The sequence below is a fragment of the Talpa europaea genome (genome assembly GCF_964194135.1).
Source record: "Talpa europaea genome assembly, chromosome: 7".
Lineage (NCBI taxonomy): Eukaryota > Metazoa > Chordata > Mammalia > Eulipotyphla > Talpidae > Talpa > Talpa europaea.
Genome location: NC_140074.1, coordinates 54,746,654 through 54,772,008, shown reverse-complemented (window position 1 = coordinate 54,772,008; position 25,355 = coordinate 54,746,654). Strand labels below are relative to the sequence as shown.

The 25,355-nt window shown below is 35.2% G+C and overlaps 1 protein-coding gene across 1 annotated transcript in view; it reads right to left on the bottom strand.

The window, feature by feature from the left end:
* The window catches only part of INVS (inversin), a gene marked incomplete at its 3' end in the record, with an annotated part of 101,958 nt that extends 81,120 nt beyond the window's left edge, over positions 1-20,838 (bottom strand). Inside the window, 2 exon segments of the mRNA XM_084237331.1 lie at positions 11,086-11,252; positions 20,730-20,838. Of these exon segments, the coding sequence (XP_084093457.1) occupies positions 11,086-11,252; positions 20,730-20,835 (273 nt within the window). The 5' untranslated portion in view covers positions 20,836-20,838.
* Positions 20,839-25,355: the final 4,517 nt, after the last annotated feature.

The following is a 25,355-nucleotide window of genomic DNA, read 5'->3' as shown; positions in this document are numbered from 1 at the left end:
CCTTGCTCATTCATGATAACCACAAGCTTCTTTGTTATTTCTCAAACATTCCTGACACACTCCATTTTAATGTCTTTGTTCTATTCCTTGTGCCTGGAATAAAAAATCTTCAGCCACTCAAAAGGCTACCTTCTTCATCTCCTTCAATTCTTGCTTCAGATATCACTGTCTTAATGAAGACTATTTTGTTTTTTTGTTTTTTTTTTAAAACATAGTGACATCTGATCCAAATTTTATTTTTATTTTTTTTTATTTTTATATTCCCCATACAATTGCAATCCCCCCATTTTGAACCCAATCCCTCCCCTCCCGCCCCCCACCCCCCAAAAAGTGTCTCTGGTTCATAGTTTTTGTTGATTTTGATTTTCACTTTCTTATAGTTATTCATTTTCCTGGTCCCTTATTTAAGTTTTTTAGATCCCTGCTATGAGTGAGACCATCCGGTACTTTTCTTTTTCTTTTTGGCTTATTTCACCGAGCATGATCCCTTCCAGCGTCATCCATGTTGCTGCAAATTGCATGTGTTTATCTTTTTTGAATGCTGAGTAATATTCCATGGTATATATGTACCACATCTTCTTGATCCAGTCATCTATTTTTGGGCATTTGGGCTGTTTCCAAAGCTTAGCTATTGTAAACAGTGCTGCTATTTTGATTGCCTTTTTAAAAATTACAGCCTGCCCCTATTACTTGCCTCCTCCCTGACTTTCTTGATCCCCTCTTTGGCATTTTGGTTATATTTTTTGTTATTATATTGGTAAATGATCATTTGCACTTTGTAAAAGTGTAATAGTCAAGAAAACATTAAAAAGTCCTGATTGGTCACAGGGAAAATGTACCCAAGAGATGACAGTATTCCAACTATAGAAATAAAAGGTCCTTGATTCCCTCTCACTTGCTTTGAATGGTATAATAGGAATAGGGAAAAAAAAAAACAGGAAGAGGAAATAATCTGAACAAATATGGCCCTATGATATAAGAAGGTAATAAGCACATTAGCACTCTTTGGAATTGATGTTACATACAAAATTAATTTTTAAAAGTTTAAAGGAAAGTAAATGGTTCTTAAGCTCTTTTTTATCAGCTGTAAAAATATTCACTGGCCTTGTGCCCAGAGTTTAAAAGAAAGCAGCATGAGTCTAATGAAAAACAAGCTGTAGGTCTCAGGGAAATTCGATATATACTCTTCTTTTCCTTGTAGTTTTGGATTGGTTTCCATGGGAATCTAGGTTTGTGGGGATCTCTAATCTATTCATGGAAGCAGACGCTTGCATTTTCATGACTTAGTAGAAGTGAGGGTCAGTGAAGAGATAAAGATGATTAGAAAATGAATATGGTTAAGGAAACATGGCCGAGTACAAAACAGAAGTACACAAATCATGGAGATTTCATAACACAATCTTCAAGGCTGTTCTACTGGGTTTGATGAATATTATAACCCAAAAAAGCATTGGACTTAAGAGTTGAAGCTCTGGATTCAAATTTTACATTCAGTTCCTTAGGTACTTCTTTGGGAATTTGACTGGGAATTAATTTAAGACAGAAGAACCAGAAGTCTGAGAAAGTAAATTTCAGGAGTATGTTATTTCCTTTCTATGGAATATTGTCAGGAGGACAGAGCTGGAGTTAGAAAAGAAGGTGATTCCTGACTATAAGTGACAAAGTGGCCTTGAAGAACTCAAGCAAATTATAGTTTGTTTACAAAAAAATCAATAATTTCCAGCTTCTCTTGCTGCTATGAAGCTATTATTAACCTAAATGAAAAAAAAAACTAGAATCATATTAGAAAAATTCATAGTGATTTTTAAAATACTTTTAAAATTTTTTATATAATTTATACATATATTTTACATCCTTGTTCATTTTTTTAAAGATTTATTTATTTATACAAGCACTGGGGTACAGGCCAGAGGCATGGGAGGGCGAGAGAATTCACCAGAGACAGAGCAGGGAGCAGAACAGGCAGAAGGACCGAAAACACTGCTGAGGGGAGCAGTGGGTGAGACAGGAGAAGTCTGCCGCACCATGAGGGTATCTCTGTGGCCGGCTGGGCGATTGAACCCACACTGCAGAGGCTGGGGACAGCTTCACAGTGCTTTGCTCAACCTGCTGCACCACAGGGAGGGCCCCAAAGTAGTGATTTCAATCATGATTTGTTGACAAGTGGTTCTTTGTGACTATAAATTTTATCTGTGTAAGTATAAGTACATGGAATATATTCAAGGTACTAAAGCCATGTTTTACTTTCAAGTCTCAGATTTGTTTAAAAAGAGGCCAACTCTGGTTTTGGTTAGAACACTCATTTGAATATATGATCTAAATATTTGAAACCAGTATCTAGACTGGAAAACCAGAGACAGGTTTAGAGCTAGTTTCTAAAAAGGACAAAGTAGATGTTATTTGGAAACCTCAGTAGTTGTATTACCATGAAGCGAAGAATAGATTAGATTCACTGCCTGCCTCAAAACAGATAGCCTACCTACGTTTCAGGTCCAACAGGTAAACTTCAAGCATTGTTTAATATCATGCATCCTAGTCCAGAGATTTGAGAGATTAAGAGTCTGGAACAAAATAATTCTTATATCCTCAGACTTTCCCCACATTTTTAAGTAATGTGGTCATTGCAAAATTTTTTTGGTGCCTTCTTTTTGGAAGCATCCCAACAGCCAAAACCTCATTTGTTTACTCTTCAGATATCGATTGGCTATATACTATGTGTTGCACAATGGGCATTTATTAAATTGTTTTTAAATGGACTAGTAAGTGAATACAGCTACACAGACACTTAAAAGTAGCTACAACAGACCTCCAGGTGATGATGGTGCATGTTCAAGGTTGAGGACCACTGAATTTGAACAGATAGAGAGCTTTCTTACAGTTCCTAAGGCTGAGGCTGGGGATAAGTAACCTGAGTGTTTAAGAACCTAGGCTAGGGCCTCCCCTAGTGGCGCAGTGGTTGAGCGCTGGGCCGCGAAGTTTCCTGCAGCCTCTGCAGCGCCGGTTCGATACCTGGCCACCGGGTGAGGGTCCCACATGGCGCCCAGACCTCTCCTGCCATGCCCACTGCTCCCCTCAGCAGTGTTCTTCGGTCCTTCTGCCTGCTCTGCTCCCCGCTCTGGCTCTGGTGAATTCTCTCACCCTCCCGCGCTTCTGACTGTACCCAGTGCTTGTATAGATAAATAAATAAATCTTTAAAAAAAAAAAAAAAGAACCTAGGCTAGGAACCCTTCTTGATTTCATTTTCTCTTATCCTATATACAAACAGTGGTCAGAAAATTGTGGATATACACACACACACATACATACACACATTTCTTAAAAAAAATTATTTCATATATTTTTTACATAATTTTTCTTTTTTGCACAATGTATGCATTTTCATCTTGGTTATAGTCCCCATACTATTCCCACCACCCTTGTTTTGATCCTACTCCCTTCTTCCCGGCTGCCCTGTAGACACACACGTATTTTTTTAAAGAACATTTTCATCATTCCAAAAAGGAAAGCCCATAACCTTTAGCAGTCACTCTTTACCCCTACTTCACCCCACTCTCTACCAATTCAGCTCAAGTCCAGTATTGTTTAGCTTTCTGTCTGTACAGATTTGCCTATTCTGGACATTTCCTATAAAGGAAATAATTTACCCCATGGTATTTTATTACAGACTTCTTTCACTTACCATAATCTTTTCAAAGTTCATTCACATTGTAGCATGTATCAGCATTTTATTCCTTCTTATTGTTGAACAATATTTCATTGTAAGTCTATTTAATTTTCACTTATCCAAATTCATCAGTTGTCCCAATTTGGTTTTTTTTTTTTTTACTATTATGAATAATGCTGCTATAAACACTTGTGCAAAAATTTGTGTGTGAATATGTTTTAGATTCTCCTGGATATACTACCTGGAAGAGGAATTGGTGTCATATGGTAACTATGTTTAATCTATTTGAGGAATAGCCATTTACTGTATTTCATGTTTTTTAAATTGAAGTGTAACATATATTCGATAAGGTACAAACATTTTAAGTATACGGATAGATAAATTTTATGTAACCAACACATAAATCAAGATAGGTACATTTTTAGCATCCCTGAAAACTTTCTCATGCCCTTTTTCAGTCAATACCTATTCATGCCTGGGTAACTATAAATCTGGATTGAATCACCATACACTTTTTTACTTGTTCTTGAAATTTATATATGTAGAACATGTTTGGCTTTTTTTGCTCAACATGAGTCTATGAAATTCATTTGAGGGTTGAATATAACAATAGATCACTTTTTTTCATTAGGTAGTATTCTACTGTTGAAATATATCACAATTTATTTACCCATTTACCTGTTGATAGGAATCTGGGTTGTTTGCATTATTAAGAATATGAGTTATAAATAAATCTATCATGTATATTCTCGTATATGTCTTTTTGGTGGAAAGAAGCATTTATTTCTCATAGGTATTACAAGTATTGGGATAGGAATTACAGGGACATAGAGTGTGTGTGTGGTGCATACATGTGTTTATGTCCTTTAGTGTTCATATATTTAGTGTTTAAATACAGTGAAGCAATTTCCCAGAGTTAATGTATCAATTTAAATTTTCACCAAAAATATTTTCACCAAAAATTGTTCCATATTTTTACCACCAACTGGTATTGTCAGACTTTCATTTTAGTCATTCAAATGATTGTGTAGTGGTTACACATTTCAACGTGAATAAATCTAAAAAATGTATTGTTTAAGTCAAGAAATCAAGTTGAGGAATATCACACACAGTATAATACCATTTATATAAAGAATTTAAGTATGTAAAATAGTCTTATTGGTTATACAAATCCCCCAAATCAAGACAGATTGAAAAAGTAGAAGGGAATGGAAGTTTAGATGATAAATAGAATACCTCACTTGTTTTAATTCATTTAAAACAGAAACAAAAATAAATGTTCAGGTATTAGGTACCTGAGTTTTCAAATATTATTCTCAATTATCTGTAAGTTTTAAATAATTAACTAAACAGAAGACAAAGAAAATCTAGGTATAGTCAAAGGCAAAGAAAATGATGAATAATTTATTGAGCACACAGAATTGAAAGAATTCACTCAATTTCTGCATCCATGGCAAACTGGATTAGAAGATCCTGAAGGGCTTTTCTGTTTCTGACATCTACTGATATCTAAAGAGAAATTTGATGTTTACACCTGTGTTGCAGTATGACTATTATTGCAGCAATAATATTAATAACTTGCAGAATATACTTCTCCATCAAGCAAAATGTTTTATATCTAAGGGACTCATCATTCCTACGGAGCAGATAACTAAAAGGATAGATGCAGAAACTGAGACATATAAGACTGATATTAAATTATTCATTTCTTACTCCTTTTCCTAATAAATCCAGCCTTTTAAAATGTAACAAAAAAAGAAACTAAGTACACAGAGTCTTTATATAATTCTACTTAAAAGATGTAATGAGGGGGTGTGGAAAATGAAAGGAATAAATGTATCAATTATTAAGTTACAATATAACTTTTCCTATACACGTATTTTTGGTAAATGATTCTAAAAAACAAAATATTTAGCATTTAAACTTTTTAAACAACGGTTTTTCATACTGTATAATTCACATTGTTTGGTGGATTTATGAATTCATGTATTCATTAAACAATAACTGAGGATAAAGTGGCAGACGCTATACTCAGACTAGAACTATAAAATTAGAGACAGTCTCTATCTTCAAATATCATTAGTGAGGTAAAATATATAGACACGTGAAATCCTTACCTAACTGTGGTAGGTAAGGAATCATGGCAGAGGTATAAGTGTACTGAGGGAGAATAAGGAATATAGAGTTGAAGTGAACTGGGGAGTGGATTGTTCCATGTGTATATGTGTAAGTATAAGCATGTATAAAATAAGGAAATCTAATACTGTTCCCTTGTATTAAGTTCTCCTGAAAGTGTATTTTATATTTCTCCTTTACTTTTTATAGATTAAGATGGAAACAACACATTGAAAACTAAGAATTAATATTCAGTTTTCATAGAAGAATTAAAAATTATTTTTGTGAATTAAAAAAGGTAAAACCACAACTGCAGCCTGAAGCTTTTTAATTTTTGTGTTCAACATTTTGTAACTTTTCAAACTGGGTAGTCTTAATCTTCTTGAAGTCAAATTAATAACTTCCTGGAAGATGAAAAATGTATTAATGGTTAACAATTAGCAAGACTGTTAAAGTTTTTTTTAATCCTTATAAACAAATAACTGTATCTGTGGAAGTCAGAGAAACAGTAGCTTCCCTGCAGCAAAACATTTCTAACAATTAGATACCTTTTGTGAGAAACTCAGAAAAGGTATGACTGATTGCTTTCTTAGATTAAGCTGAGGGTACTCAATAAAAAACAAATTAGATGCAGATGTTCAGTATATTGAGATTAATTTTATTCTCATGGGTACTATTTCCTTAGTGGCGTGGACTAATAACAATTGGTTTCCAAAGAAATGAATATGTGTTAAATTTACTATGTCAATCACCATAGTTTTTCCCATATATGTACTTTGGAATTGGGTCAATGTTTCTAAAAAAAAAAACCATTTAGCATTTATATTAGTAATGACTTTCTATACAAGTAAAATAAAAATGTATTTATTCATTTAATCAAGACATGTCAACATGGTGTTAGAATCTAGGGGATTAGAAGAAAAATAAAATAAGGTTTTTGCCTGGAGCTCCAATCTAGTGGGAAAGAGATAAGTAAGCAATAATTACAATACAAGGTAATGAGGCTCTAATAGAGACATGAACAAAATGCTATGGGAACATGAGTTTCTCCTACTAATAAAACCAAGGGAAGATAATATGATGTAGTTCATTATAACAAAAATAACATGAGAATGGTTGATCCTCAGATCAGTAATAGTAATGACTATTTATATGTTGTCTGGTGACAATTTATAAAACACTTAGGCTCTGTAAAGTAAATGGGCCAGCTTCAACTGTCACTTAATGTCTTTATCTTTGTAAGCAGGAATCATGTCTTTCATCTTTGTATTCCACGGCCTCATATAGTACTTGTTACATATTACAATTTTAACATGTTGGTGCATGCATACACACATACATGTCTGTTGATGATTACATAAGTAGTACTCTTCCAAGTTCACGGGTAACAGAATTAAGTGGGATAGACACTATTCAAATAATATTTGATATCTGATATATCAGAGAAATTCAGGAAACAAAGGGAAATAAAGCTTAATAGGAATCGGTACTGAGTATACTAATAGCAGACATATAATTTATTTTTTATTTTCTCTCGAGGTGTATAATCATAACTACATAGCAGAATTTTAGGAAACACTTAGTGAATGAGCACTTCTCCCTCCACAATATATCTATTGCATCCATCTGCTCCTCTCTACTGGTCTGAATGATAATCACTTTGTAGCTCTGTTCTCCTCCTCTTCCAAAGCAACTTTAGTTACCAGATTAGTTCCCTTGAAGTAGATCATGTAGCTTTTATTTTTGTATTTCCCTAGTGGCTCCCTAACATTCAGGAGCCTTCTCTAAAAGAAAAGAAGGTGGTATTAGAAGTACATAGTACTAACAGCTTGGCACTGGCACACAGCATATAAGTGGCTGAAAATTAATGAGCTAGGTTGTCCTGGGAAAATTAGTTATTCATATGTTTTAAAATGAGAATGAATCCTTCTACAAAAGTCAGTGTGTGATGTATTAAAATACTTAAGTAGGAAAAATACTTAAGTAGGAAAGAAAATATATGATCATTTTTAAACAATCTCTGGTTAGCTCTTTAGTTTCCAGCTGATGGTTACTGCTGGGTTTTTCAGTCTCACCCTATACAAGCACAGTTCAGCAATCTGCTAGTGACAGGTGAGGACTCTATAACCAGATTTTTGGGTTCCTTCTCTGCAGTTTACTTCTCTCCAAAATCTTGGTCTTTGAGTTCTATTCACAGTCAACTCTAAACTCTACCTCAGTCTCTCAGCCTTAGAATTAAGAATACTGCTTCTTGCTGGGGTTGCATTCTTTTACATTCCAATTTGAAAAACATTTTAAAGGAAAAAGCCAGGAGGAATGTGAAGCTAATTTCACATGGTACTCTCTTCGAATGGACATAGCTTCTTGGATCTTATTGTTCTCAATGCCTTCAAACAGTGTACATATTTTGTTCAATTTTTTATTTGTTTTTGGCACATGGATTATTCAAAAAGAAGTGGTCATAGTCAGAACTTATATACCTAGTTATGAAAATCTCTTATAGCTTACTCACGTTTCTGATTTCTTCTTTTTAAAATCTTTAAACATTCTGTCAACAATTATTTTACATTTTGTTTCTAATGTTGCCAATAGCTGATTTTTTTTTTAAGATTTATTTTTTATTTATACAATAGCTGGGATACAGGCTAGAGGTGCGGGAGGGTGAGAGGATTCACCAGAGACAGAGTGCGGAGCAGAACAGGCAGATGGACTGAAAGCACTGTTGAGGGGAGCAGTGGGCTCGACAGGAGGGGTCTGCTGTGCAATGTGGGAATCTCCCTGGCCAGCCGGGAATCGAACCAGTGCTACAGAGGCTGCGGACAGCTTCACAACACTGTGTTCAACCCGCTGCACCACCGGGGAGGCCCAATAGCTGATATTTTTGATGGAATATGTCTGTTTATCTTTTCCGCTGACTCTCATTCATGGTGGAGAACTTCCTCATGTGTTTGGTGATCTTTCACTTTGAGACCATGTTTGGAATATTTTAAAACAGGGAAATTCTGGAAATTTAAGGTGAAGATGTTTTCTCTAAAGCAAATTTATTTTTGTGACTGCTCAGAGGAAGGGTGTTCTATAGACTTGGCACATGTCATCTCCAATTATAAGTTTTTGAAAATTACTTCTAGATCCTTATTCCTCCCTGATCTATATTATGTCTGATTTTTTAATAATGGTGCTTTCATATGAAGCAGAACACTAAACACAATACTCAGATTTGATCTGGATAGAGCAGAGTACTACATAATTTATTACTACACTTTATACTTGTGCTAGTATAACCGAAAGATGCATTACTACTTTTAGCAAAAATGCAAAACCAAACAGCAACACAGAACAAGGGGAAATGCATAATTATCTGATAGCTAAAATAACATAAAACTTGTTATTTATGAAATCAACTATAACATGTAAATCACAGTTCTATTTATTCTTTGACTAAAATAAATCACAATTAAAAAAAATAAAGGGGAAACAAAATGAAATAACCCAGAGAGAAAAAGAAAAATATCGGATGATCTCACTTATAGCAGGAATTTAGAAAACCTAAATAAGGCCCCAGGAAAAAGAGTAATTATAATAAAGTAAAAAATCAAAATCAACAATTAACTATAATCCAGAGACACACTAGGGGGAGGGGGAGGAGGGATTAGGGTCCAGAGAAGGGAGGTGGGAATTGTATGGGGATTATAACCAAGATGAAAATGCATACATTGTGCAAAAATGAAAAATGATGTAAAAAATACATAAAATTAAAAAAAATTTTTAAAAGTGACTAAAAAAAAAACAAAATAAAAGCATACACTGCATTTCTGAAGACTTACAACTAATACGTCTGATGGTACACTTCACTTCTCTTAACCTTTTTAAGCACATTATATCTCTATAAAGATGACAAACTGTTCGATCATCCACTCATATCCTTTGTTTTTCACACGATCCACTTGATATTAAGTTCTTCAAAACTCTGTTTTTGAAGTGAGTTTTAAAACAAAATGAGTCACAACAAAAAATCTAAAGTATATCAAACTTTTTATATTAGGGCTACTCCCAGTCTGAAATGTTTACTTTTTTTTTTTTTTTACTTTTTTTTAACATTTATCAATTTTTTTTACATTTTTTTAGACAATATTTGCTTTCCTCCACCCCCTTAGATTGAGTCCCCATAAAATCTCCTTCCCCAAGGCACCTGTGCACCATCATGAAATGTTTACTTTTTTATGATAATTAAGTTAAATGGAGTTATCCTTCCTGAGTGAATAATTTTAACAACTGACAAGCCTAGGTGAAAGGTTATAAATACTAAGCAGTAGTTAAAACTGAAGTTGTAAATCAGGAAGTTTTAAAAAATACTATAATGAAAAGCAAATTCAGGGGCAATAACTTTGGAAATAACCTGACAGACCTAACTGATCAGAGCACATAAGTAGCATATTCAGTGGTATATGTTTCTGTCAGTCTCTTTTTATGTGTTAAACTTATGAAAAGGTGTTTTTCTAACCCCTCAATTAATCAGCTATATCTGGTTCACATTTTTTAATAGGAAATCACTTGGATCTAACTAATTTTCATTGCTTTTCATTCCCAAAATATAAGTAACAAAAAGAAAAATACCAGATCCTAGGAATATATATTTTATATACCAAAGTTTTTTATGAGGGGAGGAGTTTTCAAGTAAACAGGTTTTTAAATAAATATAGGAGTTCACATTTTTTATATGTTTAATCTTAAAAATCTGAACTCTTAATGTATTTCAAAATATGAAATTATTTATACTGGTAATATCATTTTAGATTTTTTCAGAAATCAAAAATACATTCAGAAAATAAATTCTTTTATGCCCCACAATGTGACATATTTTGAGGTTTTTTTTTTAAAAAGTAATACTCATTAAGAAAAATTAAGTAATTAAAAGTACAAAAATTCACATATTTCCAATATTTAAAACCAACCAATAATAATATCTTCATAGGTTTTTTTTTTGTTTTTCTTGTTTTTGGCACATAAATTAATTTTTAATATAGTTTGATGAGATGTATATGTAATTTTGATTCATTTTCCTCAACTGAAAATAAGTCATAAAATCATAAAAGATGATAAAGTTCCATTGTTTGGAACCTGGACAAGTAGCCACTGATGGTTATCCGTGCTTTACTTTCTACAGTTTAAAGACGGTTTTTAGAGAAAACATATGAAACAAGATTCATCTAGCTGTGATTTCTTTGTTACCTTGAACTGCATCATCCCATTAGTGAACTAACAAATGCCACACCAAAAGTTTACTTATTGAAAATTTTACTTCTTACCTTTTGAGCTGCAAGATGGAGGGCTGTTCTCCGGCTATGGTCAGTTTTATTAACATCTGCTCCTGCCTTTAAGAGAGTATCTGCACAATCTAGTCTGTCCGCCAGTACACAATACATAAGTGGGGTTCTTCCAAACTGATCTTCCTTGTCTTTAAGGGCAGAGTTTCCTAAAAGTATAAGAAACATTAGTGATATTTGACAAGAATTAAATTTCCTATTTACTACAAAATGCTGAGCTAAATGCATTAAATATATTACCTCATTTTCAGTTACCCTATGAAGTAGAAATTACCCTCTCCATAAGGCAGCAAATTAAGAGGTGAAGCAGCTAGTATACATTCACCTTGAAAGTAGGTGGTAGAGCTAGAATTCAAACTGTTTGGCTCTAAAAACTGTATTCTTAACTACTATGTTATATTGAATTAACATTTTGAGATATGGAGCTACTTATTTTCCTTCCTCCTTTCTGTTGTCAACAAATAATTATTTAGTACAGACCATATATCATGCATTGAGGTGTGTTTTTTATGAGACACAAAAATGAATCACAGTTGGTTCTTGGTTTTGACAATAAGGAGCCAGTGCATTCTACCCTGTTTCTCCTGCTAATTACAACCAAAACCCCTGGCAAAATGCTGGTGTGGATGAAGAACCAGAACTCTCAGACATCACTAGTAAAGGCAGAATGGTATAGCCACTATGAAAAACTGTCAGTTTCTTACTATTTAGATATACTTACTACATAGCCCAATAATCTCTCCTAGGTGTTACTCAGGTGAAATAAAAGTTTATGTTCACATAAAAACCTGTGGGTGGATGTTTATGGAATCTTCACCCTTAATTGCTAAAATCTGGAAACATTTCAACTGTCCAACTGTGAAATGACAAAAGAAACTCTAGTACATCCATACAATGGATAGTGCTCAGCAAAAAAAAAAAAAAAAAAAAGGACTGAAGCACTGATCTACTCAATGTCACTGAATAAGCTCAAATGTATTACACTAAGTGCAAGAACTCAGTCTTAAAGGGTATATATTGTATGATTTATTTACATGGCTTTCTGGAAAAGGTTAAGACAATAGGGACACAGACCAGAGGCTGGGATGTGGGGAGAGACTGCTTATAAAGGGATACAGAGCAATTAAGGGGTGTGAGGGGACTGTTTTTATATTGATAGTGGTGGTGATTACATGACTACATATTTGTGAAAATTAAATACCTATACACTGAAAAGGGTGAAATCCACCACAGCATTCCTCAAAAAAAGTGATTTATAAACAAGAAAAGACACCAGGTTTCCACCATGCATTTTAAGTGACAAAAATGTTAGTATTTTCATTAAGATGACTATCATACACTAACGGGGGAAGAAAACTGATCAAATGAAATCTTTTTTTCTAGGGAAATAAAAATGCTAGATGATGAAAGAAAAAGTGTTGCATTTCTGTTTGAGTTGTTTTGTGCCCAAAACTAAGGTACTCTTTTAGTTGGAAATATTTCAACATGTACTTAAACTTTGGATGTGCTGGACCCAGCTTCTTAGGTAACAACTCATTGTCTAATCCATATTTCCATGTATCCTGGTAATAAATCAAGAAAGGTCATAGGTCCTGAAATTTGAAAGTGCTGCATAAACATATTCAGGTTGTGTATGACTCCTGAAAGAGGCCGATGTTCTTTTTCAGGGTTTTTGAAAACAGAAGACTTGCATTTTTTTTTAAAGATTTATTTATTTATGCATACAAGAACCGGGGTACAGGCCAGAGGTGTGTGTGTGGGGGTGGTGGTGAGAGGATTCACCAGAGACAGACTGGGGAACAGAACAGGCAGACTGAGTGAAATACACTGCTGAGGGGAGCAGTGGGTGAGACAGGAGAGGTCTGCTGTGCCATGTGGGTAGCTCCCTGGCCGGGGATCGAACTTGTGCTGCAGTGGCTGCGGACAGCTCCATAGGCTGCATCTCAACCCCTTGTGCCACCAGGGAGGCTGCCCAGTAAGGTTTGCATTTGATTTGACATATCTTAGAATACAAACCTCTGTGCACATGTCTTCTGAGTGGTAAAAGAGTGGTAGGTATTACTCTTTCTACAAGGACCTCCAATATCTAATCCAGAAGATTCTGAGAATCTGTCATTGCACTTATAGGTAAGACTCATTTAAACCCAAACTCATTAACAGGACTTAAAGGTATTATAGGCAGAACACATTCCTCTTATATTTAAACCTTTCCAGAGTCAAATTGATACTTAGAGAGAACATGCTACAATAAGTTAGTCTCCAGTTATCTTTCATGATTAAAGGACATTAGTGTTAAGCAAAGACAATAGTACATAATATTGACAAGATGATAGCAATTCAAATTTTAATTTTCCCCTAAGTGGTATTCTTCCTTGAAAGCTTTAGTAAAGGAACAGATTTAGGAACTGTGTCACAAGAACAAATGTTGAGAAATGCAGGCAATCATTGCCCACTGTGATAATCCTAAGTGATTAGGTTTCTCAGGGCCAAAGTGAGTCAGTACCAAGGGGTTAATAGGTAACTCCACCTCCTAAGGCATGAAACTTTAGGTTAATTGCTATGCTCTTCCCAAGTTTGCTGTAAAATGCAGGGAAACTTCAAGCCTTCAACTCCTTACATAATTTGCTTTTGTGTAACTGGTATTTCTACTTCCGAACAGAGAAGAGTTAATTGGATTATGGTACCACCATCCCATTTGTTGTGCCTATAAGGTGCATTTGGGGTAAGTAGGGAAAGTGAGAGCTTGTATTCCCCATTCATGATAAGAAAAAGCAGCAGTCAGTCTCAGTTGGGTCCTGTTTTGAGTTGCTTTAGGGGGATAAAGTCTTCATGGCTAGTTTCTGAGTAGTGAGGGTCCCATCAGTGTCTGGGCTTCCTGCTAAAAGACAGCAACTGAGAGAGGCTTGTATCTATCCACCCATCCTACTCCCTGCTTAGTTTCTTCAATTATAACATGCAGCCAGTACCTGTCCAGACTATTTATAAGCCTGTTTTGATGATCAAGTGCATGATTTCTTGTTTGGAAGTATTTAGTAACTGCAACATGCTGTATACATGTAGGATTTATGATGTAAATTAATATTGACTGGGTGGCAATGCACTTAAATTTGCATTCCTGTCAGGAATAGTTATTATAGAAAGCAGCTGGTTAGTGTGCAGTGTTGTTTTAATTATTCCGGCAACTTTAGAGATAGCCTTGAATCTATGGCCAATTGGTGCTTATTCTGCATATGCTCAGTCTGGACACAGCTTGGAAAGCTAAACTGGAACATGATTGGAAAAGTCACTACACTACCGCATTCAGTTATTTTAAGGCTAGTTGAAGCAGAAGAGCCTGTATGGTTAATGGGCTGGTGTATGCAGAAACCAGAGCTCTAACTCTAGCAGTTAGAGGAAATGACAGTCACTTGTAGTGACAAGTTGTGCCAGTCCACTCGAGAGCTGTGGCACCATACTGTGCAACACAAGTAAATCCAGCATACTCTACTGACATCTTATATTCTTGTTCTAAAATGTTACCCATGTAGGGCATCATAGATGCATTTCATCTACTTTCACCTACTTCTAATTTCACACCTTTTGTCATCTTGCAAGGGCATTTGTGGTCATTTGGAAAAAACATTTACTTATTTTTAGAGAGGCAACATGGGAACAATGGAAAGAACATGGTATTCATAATGCAATTACTTGGTTTGACCCTCAATTATGTAGTTATTAGCTATGCAACCAAATTTCTTAACTTCTGATTTTCAATGTCCTAACATATATGATGAGAATTATGATAATAATGTGAAACATAGTCTATTTGGAGGACTCTTGAAATTTTATAAAATATAGTTGCATATTATCTCATTATAATTGTGGTATCTTAGAATATTTACAGTCACTGATATGTTGAAAGCATCAGAGTTGTTAGATCTACCACTAAATCCTTGCTATTTAATGTAGAAAATGGTTGCAGGTATACTGCTATAATTTTAAAATACTTTTGATAACTATATTTCAGTATAGATGATTCTGGATTCCTATTCATTATATTCAAGTTCTTAAATTTATAATTCTGAGACCAGGTCTACAAGCTTCACTAGACTGTCAAAAGGGCACATAAGACAAAAAAGGTTAAGAAAAATCCAGTCTAGATAACCATTAAGTTCATTAGTTAAGGCTAAAACCTACACATTTCTTTTTTTGGTCTTTCTTATTCTCTGTGGACTTACAGATATGAATGTACATGGTTTAAAAGTTAAAAGTATAGATTTTAGAATCAGGCTTCCAGGCTTCAATTTCAGTTCTGTTACTTATTAGACAAGTTACTTAATCTCACTACACCCCAGTGTGCTTACCTACAAAATAAGAGTATTAAGAGTATTCCAAACTCTTTGTAGTACTTCTTAACTAAATGAATCAATAAGCGGCAAAACATTTAATACAGTGCCTGGAACAAACATAACTTTATGAATGATGGATAATTTTATTACTATTACTCAATTATAACATTGCAATTATCCCCATTATTAATATTGCCCTCAAGATGATTATGTACTTTTTTGGAAACAAAGATACTTACTTTAAAGAATGGTTTTATTTATTTATTTTTTTAAAGATTTATTTATTTATTTATTTATATAAGCATGGGGTACAGTTGGAAGCGCGGGAGGGTGAGAGAATTCACCAGAGTCAGAACGGAGAGCAGAGCAGGCAGACTGACAAAGTACACTGCTGAGGGGAGCAGCAGGCGGCAGGAGAGGTCTGCAGGCCATGTGGGACCCTCGACCGGTGGTCAGGGATAGAACCGGCGCTGCAGAGGCTGCGGGCAGCTTCGCAACCCAGCGCTCAACCACTGCGCCACCGGGGAGGCCCTAAAGAATGGTTTTAATACTCATTCCTTGAAGAAATATTTCTCATGTATCTAGAATGTGCCATATTTATACCTAAGTATATTTATACATAAATATACTTAAGTATATATAAGTATACATAAATATACATAAGTATATTTATACATAATATATACAAGTGTGCACGCTTTTATAAAATATTTAATGATCCTGACATTTGACGTCAGGGTTGAAGTAAGGTAATTAGCTTGAAATAATGCTACTACTTCACCACTTATGAGGGTTCCTGCCATCCTAACCACAATGTTGGGAGATGTTAGAAAAAGAATTCAGAGAGTTTTATACTTGCTCAAACATGGACAGGGCATCCAAAGTTGTAGAGGAATCAGGATAGTGCTGTTTGGTCAGCTGACCACTGCCAACACCCCCAAACACTAGGAACAGGAATGTCAATGTCAATTATTACATGCAGCATATTTATAAATTATTTTGTTTGGCTTTCACAAAGAAAATAATACTATTATATTATTCTTTGTAGTGTTTAGTGATTTTCATTTTGCAGCATTTCTGAAACTACATAAGAGCCAATTATTTTAAGTCCAACCTGATAAAACTCAAAACTCAGATTTAATGGATTCTAAATCCATACCCTTTGTATTACACTACACTGTACAGTATTAAAATGAATCTACTATCAACTGTCTCTGGGAGTCATTCTAATTATTTGAGTTTGATATTAAGAGAAAAAGCTACACAACTATAAATGATAGCCATAGAACATAAAGATTTTACTATCTATGTTTATGAATGTAGGGCCCAAGACTGAACCCTAATTCATAGGACTCTCGGACGTAATGAGTTATGTTAATCAATCCATTGTATCAGATTAAACACAAGAACTGCTATTAAAATTATGTCTCATTCCAGAAAAGCCTCTTCAGTCCTCCTCCAGGACAATGGGCAGCACAGAAAAGTGTTCAATTTAATTAGTTGTGTATGTAGAAAGAGATGCTCGTCTGTTTCCATGGAGTCAAACACATCACTGACATACTTCTCCATGGAAACAGAGAAGGGAAAACAGAAAATGCTAAAATGAATGAATTCACTGAGCAGTTGGTGTGCAAAGATTTTAGAAAAAAACAATTCATCTATAGTACTATGTTACTAGTTTAGAAAAGAGAAATAGCATATATTTAGAGCTTATCAAACATGTGCTACATAAAAGAATGTTTAAGTTACACTGAAATTTAAGATGAAACAATTATTATTTAGTAGGAAAATACAAATGTTGGGAAATACCACAGAGCAAAGGTATTACTGTCTTTGCACAGAAGACATAATGGCAGACTTCTTCAAAAAGATAAGCAGCATTACAGTTCATAAGCAAGGGCTTCCTTAGACAAAACTGATATAAAAGATAGAAAAATAATTTATAAATAAATTTTTCAGTTCAATACTGGTTTCATCTCATAAATTTTTGTTTTTAAGAATTTTTTTGAGGATATTAAATTATAAGAAAATTTTAAGTGTTATTATGTAATAATTAGCTAATCTGTATAACTGAGCCTTACAAGCGTTTTTAATTTACAACATGTTGCACATTTTGTTTCCTTTGAAAATTGTTTTCATGAAAATAATAGATAATTCATTTCATAAGGTTATTTTTTCTTTAGGTATTCTGACTTAAATTTTTTTTTTTTCCTAAGGAATTTAATCTTAATTTACTTGTCAATTTAACTCAGTTCAACTCAACTTACATTTAGTCCTTGCTCTCAGGATGATTATAGACTTCTTGGGAGCAAAGATACTTAGAAGAACGGTTTTAATACTAATTCATTCCTTCAGCAATAATTCTCATATGTCTACAGTGTGCTGAGCTGCTGGATTTTATGTATTAAACAGACCAAGTTTCTATTCATACAAAGGAGAAAAACATGAAAGTAGTCATATATATAGATTCAGAGTTATAACAACAGACAGGCCTTCTCAGAGAAGACTGCAGAATTCCAAGAGAGAAGGCAATGAACACATGTCACTGAGATTGGAGGATTGGGGCAAGTCTCTTGAAAGAAGGACCTTAAAGCTGAAATCTAAAGGATGAGTAAGATAGCAAATGAGGAGAACAGTGGTTTGGTTAAAGCCCTGTGATAGAAATAGGCTTGGCAGGTTTGAAAAACTGAAAGAAAGCAAGTTTTTCTAGGAAGAAAATGGTAAAAGGAAGGATTGGAATGGGAAAGAGATATAAGTATATTTATACATTTTATCCCAAGTACAATGAAAAGTAATTAAAGAGCTTTGAGCACAAAAATTATATATAACCGTTTATACAATTTCCAGTGCAAGTAACATGGATCATTTAGAGAAAAAAAAAAGTCTAAAAGAAGCATGACTAAGTTACAGTGTTTAAGAGTTCAATAGTAAAACTACAATGCAATTATTACTATAAAAATCAAGATAGCAAATTACTCCAGGGGGAAGGGAAGAATGCATTAGGGGATTCTGTGGAATCAGACAATATTCTTTTCCCTGACCTATTGATAATTACAGGGTTGTTTGTTTTATATCTGTTTGTTAAACTTTACAAATACATTATTTGTACTTCTTCTATATATACTTCAAAATATGAATGCTTTGTTTCTTCTAATAAAAGAGTGGGTTGAGAGAAAGAAAGGGGAACCATGGATGCAGATGGGTCAAGGGCCTTGGTTTTGGTGACAGAGTGGTAACTGCCACCATATTCATTCTTTCATTCTTCACTTTAGGAATTAAGCACCCTAAGTTTTAGCTGGATATAACTTTTATTTTTCCTTGTTCATCTTAGATGTGGTTCTGTGTCTAAGTCCCATCTACCTCCTTAATGATACATTGCTTTCTTGCCCTCTTTCCCTCTTCCTACTGGCTCAGCTATGACTACAGGGAATGTATGTGTCTCTGATTTGGAGATGGAAGTGGTGTGTCAAGATGGTGTGTTAAGAGCCAAGCCCGAGCAGCATCCCTTGATGATTCTGTAAGAAGAGATGTGTATCTACCCAAGAGTTTCCACTTACCTTTGTACTGTTTTGAGAATTAAAAATATTTCCATCTTACTTAAGTTACTGCTGCAGCAGTTTAGCAAGTGCACTGATAAGTTATAAAGGAAACTTGAGAGATGTGGCAATAACTACAGGGGATGAAGGAACAGGGATGGGATTTTTAAGTAATGGAGAAAACAAAGCATGTTAACATGCTGATTGGAAGAACAGAAGAAAAGGGTGAAGACACAATGAACAGAGATTTAAAGAAAAAATGGAGCAAGGTCCCTGAGCTGATAGGAAGGGCTGGAATACAGAGCATATGTGGAAGAACTGCTATGTTCAATAAGAAAAGAAGAAAATGAGTGCAGATGTAAAATGATTTGTAGATATCAAGGTGAAATATAAGGGAGTTCCTATTTAATGTCTTCATTTTCTGTAGGAAGCATAAAGCTGAGAATAGAGGGAGAACCGGCAGTCAGAGGTTTTGGTTTTGTGAGAAGTATAACCATTCACTATAGAGAAATGTGGAATGATGAGTGATAGTATCGAGCACCTGCCTATATGAAGTGGTTAATTATGATTTTAGGGAGATATGAATCTTCCAGCCAAGTTAAGTTGTTCAGTGGTTGACAGACAGAAATGGTCCATCTAGACTTGGGATTACAACAAACAGGTGCAACAGAAGATGAGGAGAAAGAGAATTTTTCCAAGAGAAATATTTTAATAATAGACTATAGAATCAAACCCAAATGGGGAGAAAGACAGAAGAATGATGGTCAAAAGTGGAGAAGATAATAGACTGGAGGTCTCAGTGAGGCTGAAAACTATTGTTCTTGGTAACAAGTGAGCTGGAAGTGAGTTTTAGTTGAATGGTGTTATGTTCAGGTGGTGGAAGATGTCAAGTTCCAGCGAGGAACTGTGAATGTGGGTAGTGAAGGAGAAGTGAAAATCTTCAGCGTTTGTAGTAAAAGACTTCTGTTTTCAAAAATGAGTAGGAGTTTGTTTAGTAGAGAAGAAGGTAAGGGGGTAGAATGTAGAAAAGAGGAGAGCGAATAGATGTATAGAGGAAAGTAAGACAAAAACCCATGGTATATTGAGGAACGGAAAGCCTAGCTAGAATTGTCAATTATGTTACTAGACACTGCTATGCACGAATATGACAAATGATATACATTTTAATCTTATTTATTCTCTTTAGGACTAAGGGTCTATGAATAAGGGGATATGTGGTTTTCACAATTCTGGATAATTCTTACCTATGTCAGTGTTGAATATTGCCTCTTCCCTAGTTACACTGTTCTATCCTTCTAGAATTTCTATATCGGATCTCTCTAAATATATATGATGGGAAGAATATTGTATTGATTTCTCAGTCGAATCAATGGTGGAGAGTACATTGAATCAATTTAAAATCATTAAAATTTAAATTATCTGTACCCGAGTACTTTAGGTATATAAAAAGTTCATTATCTACTATCTCAGTCTAGATCGCTATTACTACAAAGATGAATTAATTCCCTTAGCACTTTAGAGTACATATCCAGATCCAATGCCAAATATGCAGATATTTCTCAAGTAATTTTCACCTTATCCAATCTCTATTTTTAAGTTTTAGGACTTAATTTCTTTCTTGTTCAAGTACAAAATATACATAATAACATAATTCCATTAAAATGTGTAAATACACTGCAAATTAAAGCTAAAATTAACAAACTTCCTTAGGACAAAGAGTTATTCTTAAAGTTTCTCTTCTCTGCTTAAGGGGATTGCTTACCTATGATGAGCCTGTGAAGAACACCCTTATCTCCATTAATAGCAGCAGCATGAACCTGGGACGCCAATGAAGAACCAGTAACGAACAGGTTCTCTGACTTATTCATAGTATTCTCATTAACTGCAGCAGCCTGAAATAATAATGTAAGTAAGTATAAACAGAAAACATTTCTGACCTGCCTTATCAGTTCTAAGTGGCTATGTTATATGGTTTACTAGAAATATTTGAGTAGGATTCAAAAAAATCTATAATCCTAGGTCTAGAATTATCATGATCTAGGTAATTAGGTGACCCTTTGTACAAGTTGCTCAACGGTGAAATTAGAGGATTTGAGCTTCTAAGAAACCCTTCTGAAGGGCCATTTGAGGAAGAAAGGGGGCTCAGCAGTTAACATTAGGCATAGGGCTCAAACTCCCTGATGATTTCTATACTGACAGAGATTATTTGATTCCCCACAATATTAAACATGATATTGAGAATTGATATTGAGAATAAAGGTATGACCAAGTCACAAAATGGGTATGATGTGGACTTAATTGTCAGGTCAGAATTAATTAGATTTAAGCACTAAATTAAAAGGTACCTAATAACTGCAGATAATAAATTCGATCACATTGTACACTTACAAAATGTTAAAAATTTTTTTTTAAAGATTTATTTATTTATTTATAAAAGCACTGGGTACAGTCAGAAGCGTGGGAGGGTGAGAGGATTCACCAGAGCCAGAGCGGGGAACAGAACAGGCAGACTGAGGGAAATACACTGCTGAGGGGAGCAGCAGGTACGGCAAGAGAGGTCTTTCATGCCATGTGGGACTCTCGCAGGCAGCCGGGGATCCAACCGGTGCTGCAGAGGCTGTGGGCAGCTTCGCAGCCCAGTGTTCAACCGCTGCGCCACCAGGGGAGGCCCACAAAATGTTGAATTTTATGTGAATTTTACCTCTAAAGAACAATTATACTTAAATATAAAATTTATAACCTTCCAAATTAGTCTTCTTTGGAAAAGAAAGTATATATTTTTTCCCTCAGTCCCACAAAAGAATAATTTTTATTGGTCCTCTCTACCTGTCCACGAGGAAAATATATCTAGGTTAAGATCTTGACTTTAGGATCTTACTTGGGATACTACACCATTAGGAGTAATGATATTTCATGGAGGAAAATTTTGTTCTGACTGATATTCTAATATGGTTTGCTAGAATCTTCTACAAATGCATTAGTAGCATGGGAAAACAGTGAGTTCTCCAAGAGTGTTTATGCTGAGGTTGGATTATGTCAGAAATGTAGCAGAAAGAATCAGCTGATAAGAAGGAAAGAGAAATAGTTGCATCAATGATCCTAAATTCCCTTACTAAATCTATAGTATTATATCAATAATGCAATGTTGAATGCCTACAAGAACCATGGTAGATGATCAGTGTAAAAAACACAGGAGTCATGGGATCATGGCAAACTGGAACACACATACTCATCTAAAAGGAAAAGCTGTTAATAAGTTATAGCTAGTAGCTGCTGACAAGGAAAGTGAGCCTTCTTCCGATTTCACCCAAAACTGTTGCTCTAATCTCTGTGACTTCCAGGATCTGGGAGCTTTGTAAGATAAATTTATCACAATCCATGAGCTAGCATTTAGTTGTCATTGACAAGGATTATTGGTTCAAGTTCTGCCTTAGAATGAAAGTATTTTCTTAATTTTGGTAAAGGTCAGCTTTTCAAGTCTTTATTTCATTGACAATTTGACATGCTGGCACAAAATATCATTGTCAGAAATTTCTGTCTGAGCATGTGTTATGTCAGAAAAACCACTGTCATATACAGAATTATGTTAAAGTCACTTGAAAGAAGCTACATATCAGGTACGTGAAAACACAGGAGAGGAGTAATTGTGCTTGGGTTCAAGGTCCAGTTCTGTTAATAATAAGCAGCATGCCCTTAGGCCACGTCATGCGGATTTTCTGTAAAATATGAAAAATGAGAAAGATAGTCCAATGTTTATTCATTCAACAGGCTGAGTGTCAATTATGTGCTAGGCACTGTATTGAACTCTAATACCTGGCATTTTAGATTCCTAGTGATCAAAGTATTAGATATATTACCACAAGAAAGCTCTTCAAGCTAAATAGACGCTTCTCAAGAAGATATCCAGATGCCCCACAGGCACATGAAAAATAATATAAGATCACTTCTCATCAGGATAATTCACCTCAAAACCACAGTGTGAAATATTGCTTCACACTGATATGAGAATCACCCATACATATCAAAAATTCCAGAAACAACAAAAGCTGGCAAAGGTGTGAAGAAAAAGGAACCCTCATACACTGTTGCTGGGAATGTAGATTGGTCTAGCCCCTACGAAAAACAATATGAAGGTTCCTCAAAATAATAAAAAAATAAACTATATGATCCAGCAATTCCACTCCTTGGTATTTATCAAAGAGTGCAAATACACTAATTCTAAGGGATATGCACTCCTATTAGAGAGCGCACTACTTTATCACAGCACTGCTTAACAATGGCCACGTTACAGAAGCAATCTAAATGTCCCATAACAGACGAGTAGATAAAGAAAATGTGGTATATACATAGTGGAATACTACTCAGGTATATTAAAAAAGAAAAAGATGAAATCTTGCCATTTGTTACAACATGGATGGAACTAGAGAGGATTATTGCTAAGTGATCTAAATCAGGAGAAAGACAAATACTGGATGATTTCACTGACTCATATGTGGAATATAAAGAAACAAAACAAAGGAACAGACAAAATAAACCAAAACAAATCCCAGCAATCTGATTGCAGAATTTAGGCTACTACAAGGGGAGAATTAAGAATGCTTTGGTGGTGGGTGTGGTGTGGTAACATACATCTGAGGTGTGAACATATTCCCCTAAATCATATAAAATGTAGTAAATCAATGCTACCTCAAAAAAAGTTACAAAAAAGTTCTTTATACCCTTTGAAAAATACACTAAAAATTAGATGTTATATATGCACATATGTATCACATATATGTAACATATATCTCACATATTTCACCTCATAATTCTTAGCATTTAGCACAGTTAAAGGTAAACAATGGGTGTTCAGTAAATGTTTGTTGAATAAAACGTCATAGGCTAAGTGCTAAGTCCAGCGGGTGAGCAGGATCAAAGTTTAATTTCTTGGAGTAGTGAGTATGGGTTTTTTTTTTTGGTCTTGGCTTGTTTAAAATTCCCCATTTCTATCTGTTCTGTCAGAGAGGTAGATGGGTGGAAGAGAGATAATAGCATTGAACTAGGAGAGAGGAAACCTAATTAAAAGTCTTGGCTCTACCACTAATGTTGTCACCTTGGGAAAGCTCTCCTTTAGGTCCATTTTTAGCTCAAATGTATTTTTTAGCAGCAATGTTTTTTTGTAAATATTCTTATAGATGAAAATTAAAATCACTTTATTATTATGTGCTATAAAATGCAAAGGTATCCTCATTGACTAGTTTTAAGTCAGTGCAATAAAAGCTTTAATAATTATAACTGTACAAAACTGGTGGTGCACTGTAGTCACAAACCAAGAAAGAATAATTCTGATCATACAGGGTTAGCTTGTTGGCAAGATCTTAGAGGTGGTGATGTTAAGGATAGAAAAGGCCTCACACTCCCCCAGAGGAACATTTCAGATCTGCATTTCTGCAATCTCACAGTCCAGCAGGGGCTATCGATTTGCTTCAAGGTCCAGATAAGATCTGGCAGGTCTGGGAAGAGTCTTTTCCCTGGACTCGAAAAGAGGGAGCCATTTGAGTTAGTCCCGGAATCGGCAGGAGTGATGGGAGCAAGGTATGCATAATTAAGAGGTGCCCCTCCCCACCCACCAAACAGAAAACCTTGAAAATGCTACTGCTTTACTGCTAGGTGCAGCTTTCCCACTTTCTGAGACTGACTACTCCCTCTAGCACGCATTATTCTGTCCTATCGCTTCCTAATAAACTTTGTTGCTGGCTTTATTCTGGGGCTTCGTGATATTCTTTTCTTCAGACACACCTAGGACCCGCCGGTGTTGCGGTCCCCCACAGTGACATTTTTGAGATGATATTCCATAAAGGGAATGGGTTAAAGGTCTTTCTAGGTAGCAGGAAAGATGGAGCAACGGCAGGGTGCAGGGAGAATCACAAAGCAGCAGAATGCCTCCGGGATATTTAGTAGTGATTGAGTGGCTACCATCTGGGGCGGGGTTTTTGGAGATGAGGATGGAGAGCTAACTGGAGCCATGTTAACATTCTCAACTGCTTGGCTCCAGAATTTCGTAATTATCCTGTACGAGTGACCCATGAATTATAGCAATCACTCACACTTGTTTTCTGTTTACAACTTTCTTTCACACTCCATCCCCTATCTATCTACTCCTTACAGGAGTGCACAGGGAAACTACGACTTAAATCACTGACTCGTTCAACCGAGGCCCTGCGTTACTTTATAATGCAGGAATTAGCACAGAAAGAGGCAGCAGGCTTTGAGACCAGGGATGGAGGCTCAGGCCGCAGACCAGGCCAGGAGGGCTGCGAATCTTAGGTAGCGGCCAGGGCAGTGTCGATCGATGAAAGCATCCCGAGCCAGGCCCCCTCCTACTCACCCTCGCCTCCTCCAGGACACA